This window comes from Branchiostoma floridae, chromosome 1 (genome assembly GCF_000003815.2).
Source record: "Branchiostoma floridae strain S238N-H82 chromosome 1, Bfl_VNyyK, whole genome shotgun sequence".
In the NCBI taxonomy this organism is placed as follows: Eukaryota; Metazoa; Chordata; class Leptocardii; order Amphioxiformes; family Branchiostomatidae; genus Branchiostoma; species Branchiostoma floridae.
In genome coordinates, this window is record NC_049979.1 from 27,300,091 (window position 1) to 27,308,466 (window position 8,376).

The 8,376-nt window shown below is 42.8% G+C and overlaps 1 protein-coding gene across 1 annotated transcript in view; it reads right to left on the reverse strand.

The window, feature by feature from the left end:
* Window positions 1-8,376, reverse strand: part of LOC118418901 (rho GTPase-activating protein 32-like) — a gene marked incomplete in the record, with an annotated part of 37,045 nt that overhangs the window by 8,975 nt on the left and 19,694 nt on the right. Inside the window, 8 exon segments of the mRNA XM_035825026.1 lie at window positions 91-167; window positions 1,589-1,836; window positions 2,311-2,460; window positions 3,130-3,144; window positions 4,275-4,316; window positions 4,697-4,741; window positions 5,617-5,707; window positions 6,163-6,240. Of these exon segments, the coding sequence (XP_035680919.1) occupies window positions 91-167; window positions 1,589-1,836; window positions 2,311-2,460; window positions 3,130-3,144; window positions 4,275-4,316; window positions 4,697-4,741; window positions 5,617-5,707; window positions 6,163-6,240 (746 nt within the window).

The window sequence follows — 8,376 nt, forward strand, 5'->3', positions numbered from 1 at the left end:
CCTACAGATTAGTCGAGCAGAGGAGAAGGAGAGAAAGGATCAGAAACGCACCACAAGCTGCAAGGCAAGAGCCAAGTGAGCAAGGTTCACCTATAGTGTGGTGGGGGAAGTTTTTGGATGACATCATGGATCTTCTGAAACCTGGTCTCCTTGTTGTCTATGGCTTCCTGAAAGGGTTGGATAGGGTCAAGTAACACTGATACACACAGTATCACACTCTAGTAATGCATTTAGGCAAAATCTACAACGGAAAAGACATACAAGGATGTACTAATCCAAAGTGGTGGTATTCGTACAAAGTTTAACATACAATGTACTTGTTGTTAAATAATGCACAATAACTAAATTGATACTTCAGCAGTGAAAATATTTTGCCTGACCCACTTCCAGTTATAGTACATTTAATAAATCCCTCATCAGTAGGGCTGGGTACCGGTACAGTGTACCGGTACAAAACCATTTTTTCTTATTGGACTGGTCCAGAAAAACGGAACTGAAAAAATTTGGTGGACCAGATGTTGGACCTACTGAAAAATGAACAGATTACATGATCAGGCATTTGCATGTTTTGGGGCTTACCGGACCTGAATTTTCTTTACCGGTACCCACCCTTACTCATCAGCATATATAGATCACATGGTAACTCTACATTTCCAAATACTAGACAGTTTCCTTCAGGACATCCTACCACAGTAAGGCCTTGAGTACTTCACTAATTTGTTGTTCCCTACTGAAACCTGGGTCCTTTTCTTGACTCAGAACCTACAACCCTCTATAAGGAGGGTGCTCCCAGTAACAGCCCTTTGGAACTAGAATGGAGTATTTACCATCGATCCTGGCAAAGGGTGCCACAATTACTGGTACATGATATGCTCCACTGGTGCAGAAAATTGCAGAGGGCAATTGAAACCCTTTCTCTCTCTTTTCTTACTGTGCCAATATGGCAATATCTAATTCCACCTCTTCTTTTTACCCCAAAGTTAATTTTGCAGTGCAACTAGTTCCAAAACAAGAAATTGAAGAAATATTTATAGTCTAAGAGTTGTTGTGAATTTCTTGTTTTATTCAATATTGTGAATTTATTGCTAATTGGATAACTTTCATAAGTTTAATTTGCTTTCTACCGTAACTGGAAGAGGGTCTGGTAAAATCTTCCCTCAAGACCACACCAATTTCATTTGTTGCTTCTTGGGTTCGCCTGTCCATTTCTTTCATTAAAAAGAAGAAAAAAAATACAGGTTTTGCTATCACAAACCTGTAAATATTGCCATTCAGAGCCACATACAAATAATTTCAGTTAAAAAACAATGCCTTTTATTCAGAACATTAGTAACAAATCAAAGGAAGGGATCCATTGAAAAAAAAAGTGCCATTAAACTCCTCAGCCTGTTGTTTTTTGTGTATTACTCACAGCAAACTTGTTGTAGAGTTGGCAGGTGAGTAGAGGGTTGGGCAGCTCGCGGAAGCTCAACTTCAACTTTCTAACCGTAACTGAAAGTGGGTCTGGTGAAATCTACCCTCATGCATAAAAAATTTGCGCTAGAGACAAAACAAACTTCTAGCTTGTCTGTTTGGCTACATAACTCACAGCAAACTTGTTGTAGAGTTGGTAGGTGAGTAGAGGGTTGGGCAGCTCGCGGAAGTACATCTTGAGCAGGGAGCCGACACAGTGGATGTCCTGTCTGTAGCAGTCCTTGGACAGGTCCGGTTCTGTCTCCATGTCAAACTCCGCCCGCAGCTTGTGGATGTTGGAGGCCACGCCCGACAGTCTATACACGCCGTCTATGATGCCATACTTCTCTATGAACTCTGAACAGCACGCCAGCACGGGGGGCACTGAGGGAACAACACAGTACAGCCTTACAACAAAGTATAACTTTAGTAACAAGTAACATATTTTCTTGAATAAAGTACTATGCACTTTCCAAAAACCAAAATTCAAAAGTTGTTGTCAAAGTCGGAAAGAAACATCTATACTTTATTTGAGATTATCACATGGATAAATAGAAAGACCTCAAACAGCACATGGTGGTGCTACACTTCCAGGAAGGATGCAAAACTATGTCAACTATTGTTTTCATGTACAACATGTCTTTTGTTGTAAATGGGGGTGCATGTTCTAATTTTAAGTGAGTAGTGGAGCGTTCACCCTGAAAAACGTGAACGTATTTCTAGCATACCTAGCGCAAAATTCCAATGATACTGTAGTTTACAACTGGTGAACACGTTCCTACATTTAACTGTATCTACTGTGATACACAGTGATAGTTTATAACAGTGAAAGGACTAAAGAATGGAGTTCGTCCCCACCGTCCACCCCACAGCGCAGCAGGTACTCCCCCAGGTCGCAGCCGAACACTCGCTCCCGCAGGATTCCTGTCTGCTGCAGCAGCCGGCGCGATGGGCGCGTCGCCAGGAACGACCGCAGAAACGTGATGAGCTTTCCGTGCTTCTTGGACACTGTGGTCGGGCAGAGAAGGAAGATATCAGATTAGAGTTTGTTTGTATTGCAATTTAAAGTGTGCTAAGCTTAAGGGGTAACAAAATCATAATCTGTTAACCCCTTCTAAACTAATTTCCTATCAAAGTCTGACACTAAACCGGTACTGCAGTTCCAAAAAAGGTGCTAGGGGGCACAAACCTACAACACTTACTCTCGGCCTCAAGAGCTATCTACCATTGAAAAATCTTAACCATGGCTTGTCCAGAACTCGAGATTTGGAACCTGGAAGTTCTGCTGAAGTACCACAACAAGCCGCTAGGGGCCCCAAGATCTAATCGTTTTCAGGTCTCATCAAGACCTACCCACATACCGAATATACTAATACAATCCATCTAGGCGTTCTCTAGTTATGCCAGTCATTTAGTTCTACAAACACAAAGACAGACACAAACGCTAATGAAAACATGACCTTTTTGCTAAGATAATAATTTATTTCCACTGGTGTGGACAACATTTAATGGACTTGTAGTTGTACAGGATTCAAACCCAGAAACTTTAGATCGTGAGTCAATCACACGAACCACAAGGCCACATGATACCACACCGTGTTACGTTAGAGCATGTTTCATACAGTGTGATCCTACTGTGATTCTACAGGACACACGTACAGACAACCATGCCCTTACCCTTCTTTCTGGGTCCTTTATTTTTCCAGGGCAGAAGAGAGAGAATGGAAAGAAGTGTTAGCATAGAAACAAGCAGAGAGATTAATTAGTTATAACGGTCTTCAGGATGCTTAAGTTAACTCTCCATGGACATTTGTGTGGGGAAAAAATGTCCCTAAAACCATATACATGTTCAAGAAGTATATGTGCCTGGATACTAGAGAATGGAATGTCTTTGCCTGGACTGCACAGTGCACCAAAAGGTATCTACTTTTCTGCTCTTGTGCCTTTGTGTAGACAATTACAGACAAACATGTAGGGAAAAATTCTGCATATTCAACACAGACTTCAGCCTATGGTAGAACAAGTATGTCAAAAATCTGTAATGGCCATAAATGTGCATGCATTGCATGTTACTAAGAACATCACTGGAACACCAGGAATACTAGACTGGGACACAGACACCTAAGGAGAGGGGAAAGCTAGACTGGGGCACAGAAACCTACCAGGAGAATGCAATGCTAGACTGAGACGCAGACTCCTAAGGAGAATGGAATGCTATAGACTGGGACACAGACGCCTAAGGAGAAGGGAATGCTAGACTGGGACACAAACACATGAGGAGAAGGGAATGCTACAGACTGGGACATAAACACATGAGAAGAAAGAATGCTAGACTGGGACACAGGCTTCTGAGGAGAAGGGTATACTAGACTGTGACACACACACCTGAGGAGAGGGAATGCTATAGACTGGGACACAGACACATGAGAAGAACAGAATGCTATAGACTGGGACACAGACACCTGAGAAGAACAGAATGCTATAGACTGGGACACAGACATAATAGAGAAGAAGGGAATGCTAGACTAGGGACACAGACACCTGAGGAGAAGGGAATGCTAGACTGGGACACAGACACTTTCTAAAAGAGAGGGAAACTTAAAACTGGGACACAGACATCTGAGGAGAGGATAATGTTAGACTGGGACACAGGCAGCTAGAGGAGAGGAGAATGCTAAGACTGGGACACAGACACATGAGAAGAATGGAATGCTATAGACTGGGACACAGACACTTCCATGATAGAATGCTATTACAGTATGGAACACAGCAAAGAAATTACAAGGATTAAAATACGTTGTATATCATGTACAAATTGTTACCTGGAGTACCGGTACTAGTGCCTTCCTCCCAAAAGTATGGGTCTTTACATTTGTGGGGCAAGTGAGAGAAGTAGTGCTGAATTAGTGCAACGTGCAGTGCAATATCTACTATCAACTCTACATACACATAGAATGCAACAACCATTCTAAGTGGACAGCTCTACTGAAAATAATGCATAGGATACTGACATAAGGAAAGTAACCATGTTATCTTGTTCAGAAGTTGGGTCCATGTCAAACTACAGGTGACCATCAATGGTTGCAACTCGACAAGTAACACTGACCACAATACAACAGTACAGCCACACCACATACATGTAACACCACACCACAATACAACACTATACAACCCACACCACATGTAACACCTGACAGTGCACACTGAGACGACACATGCAGAGGGAGGAATGTTGGTGACATACAGCTGGGAGCAGGCGCAGGTGCTGCCCAGGACCGGGGACGGGGGGCTGACACCCGGCAGCACAGCGGCAAGCAGGGGGGAGAGAAACACCAGGGGTGCTGTTAGTACAACAGGTACTGACACTTTTCACACAGGAACATGTACCACATTGGCCATGTCAGGATGGTACTTTTCACACAGGTACATGTATAACTCATATGCAATAGTGGCCAAGTCAGGATGGTAATCCTTACAGTTACACACACAGGTATATGTACCAAAGTGCCCATTTCAGGATGGTACTCTTCACACATGTACATGTACAATGATCTCACACATTTCACATGAAGAACTAGACTATGACACAGACACCTGAGAACATTAGGGAAACTATTCACTGTACTGTCAGAACAATGGGGGACTCTTCACTTGCATCTGTGCTCCCAGAATAATGTATGTAAGACCTGACTGTACCACAAGGAAGGCTATTCACTCCAATGTATGAGAGACTGTTCACTGTACTGTCAGACAATGGGAGACAGCTGTTCACTTGTGACTGTGCTGTCAGAGTAATGGGAGACTGTTCACCATACTGATAGAACAGTGGGCAACTGTTTACACGTGGATGTGCTATCAGAACAATGAGAGACTGTTCACTGTACTGTCAGACAATGGGAGACAGCTGTTCACTTGTGACTGTGCTGTCAGAGTAATGGGAGACTGTTCACCATACTGATAGAACAGTGGGCAACTGTTTACACGTGGATGTGCTATCAGAACAATGAGAGACTGTTCACTGTACTGCCAGACAATGGGAGACAGCTGTTCACTTGTGACTGTGCTGTCAGAGTAATGGGAGACTGTTCACCATACTGATAGAACAGTGGGCAACTGTTTACACGTGGATGTGCTATCAGAACAATGAGAGACTGTTCACTGTACCTGGTTTGATGGTTCTCCGTGTGGGAACGTTGAAAGAGGGGGGAACCTTGTCACTGATCACCTCAACACATTGGCTGGGAAAGAAGCCAACCTAAACAAAACAGGTCAACATATGAACTATCAACTATGTACATTTCGAGTCATGGAAGTAAATATCATTTTTTCTGTCTACTCAGGAAATTCTGAACAATAAGTAATCATTATTTACAACACCGTTTGTCAATAAAACTCACTGAGGATGGCAGTTGAAATAGGTACTAGGTAGAAGTAATGTACAATGTTCCAACCCATCTCTGGAATTGCAGAATATAATACTACAAACAAACATACTGTGACAAACATACACTAACATTATGAATAAAGAACTTTACTGTACATTCATACCCACTGGGTTCAGTACAGGTCACAATAAATGATACAACATGATATAATGATATAACTCGGAATCTACACTACTCAAGGATGGTATTCTACTGTGTACATTCGGCTTCTTCTCGTTTCTTTGTGAGATTGAAAATGTAAGAACAGATATGCTATGAGACTTACCTCAAATCCTTTCTTCCCTCTCCACCATAAGGTCTCGTGTGTGGGTGGCATGTCAATAACAGATACAATATCTCCCACCTGTAGACACAAAACAACATGTCAATAACAGATACAATATGCCACAAAGTAGTTACTCAAGCAACTGGATGGTTTTGGAAGTTGCTTGAGTAACTACTTTTCTTATTACCTGGATGTCTAACCTACATCGACATAACAGACACAATATCTGCTACCTGTAGATAGCCAGGGCTCGAAATTCATTTTTGGGATTAGGTGCACTGGTGCACCCAGCTTAACAAATTGGGTGCACCAAAAAATGTTTGGGTGCACCTGGTGACTTAAAGGACAGCATCAGAAAATTTTCAATTCATTATTTTCCAGTAGTTTACTCATTAAAAAGTTGATGTACGTCAATTTTTACATTGATCCGCCTAATATGACCCTGTAGACACGTTTGAACTTCGCGCTCTCCTCCTTTCCCCGCCGCGCTGGCCGATGACGTAATGGCCGCGTTCTGAGAGTCTGACGTCACAGATCCAAAACTTCCGTAGCCAGCCATTTTGCTCGGTGAACCTCGGTCCTCTCAGCGGTAAATAATCACTCCGCCATTCTGGAGTTCAGTCCGTAGTTGTTGACAATTACTTTCGTGGACCTGTAAGTCGCATTGTGACCTGTCTACGAAGCCATAGTCCCCGGGAGACTAAACATGAATGAGCTTGCCTGCGAGTAAACCGCGCGGCGACGGGACGAAATCAAAACAATGGCGGTGGGGAAGGTTCACGCACCGTGCCATCCTGGACTGTTACAAGAGCGAGTTTGGGTCAATCCTTACCTTCTCCTTTCCGGACAGCACAGCGATAATTACACGTATTGCTTCCACGAATTTTGGTTGAATTCACAGTTGTCCAACTGGCAGTGACATTAAAAAAAAAGAAACATTTTCCTCTGACAACATACCCCTGATCACTACATATCGAACGATCCCCTTATCGCGCCGAAACAGATAGCACCGCAACTTGTACAGATTCGAGCGAGTTACGCCTCGCCTCTCACTTTATTTTCTGTTTCTCAGGTAAATTATCTGCACTGTCCGGTTTTTCAATCATGTAGCTTTGGCGGAGATTGTTGGGTGTTCCATCAAAATAAATCACGGACTCTGAAACGAAGCCGACATTTCGCGCCATTCACATTGCCGGCCTGTGTTGTATGTATGTTTCGGCGCGAAAAGGGGATCGTCCGATGTTGTCAGAGGAAAATGTTTCTTCTTTTTTTTTAATGTCACTGCCAGTTGGACAACTGTGAATTCAACCAAAATTCGTGGAAGCTTACGTGTAATTATCGCTGTGCTGTCCGGAAAGGAGAAGGTAAGGATTGACCCAAACTCGCTCTTGTAACAGTCCAGAATGGCACGGTGCGTGAACCTTCCCCTCCGCCATTGTTTTGATTTCGTCCCGTCGCCGCGCGGTTTACTCGCAGGCAAGCTCATTCATGTTTAGTCTCCCGGGGACTATGGCTTCGTAGACAGGTCACAATGCGACTTACAGGTCCACGAAAGTAATTGTCAACAACTACGGACTGAACTCCAGAATGGCGGAGTGATTATTTACCGCTGAGGACCGAGGTTCACCGAGCAAAATGGCTGGCTAGAAGTTTTGGATCTGTGACGTCAGACTCTCAGAACGCGGCCATTACGTCATCGGCCAGCGCGGCGGGGAAAGGAGGAGAGCGCGAAGTTCAAACGTGTCTACAGGGTCATATTAGGCGGATCAATGTAAAAATTGACGTACATCAACTTTTTAATGAGTAAACTACTGGAAAATAATGAATTGAAAATTTTCTGATGCTGTCCTTTAAATTTAAATTAAGTAGAATGTTAAGAAAACCAGCTATCAAATTCTTTTACAAGTAACAAGACAGACATTTTTATTATCTTTCTAACACTTAGATGTCAAGAATACGATGTATATTAGCATACTTGATATCTTTCCATACATAAACCTAAGAAAATATTTTGATGAAAAAAAAATTGGGTGCACAGTTCCAATTTTGGGTGCAACTGGGTGCACATGCACCCAGTATTTCGAGCCCTGATAGCATACTACATAATGTAACATCGAGCAGATTAAAATGGGACTGAGCAGAGCACTTTGGACTAATGCTTATAGCCGGTCACAGACTACACCTACATTGTTTATATCAGATATTTTGGAAAAT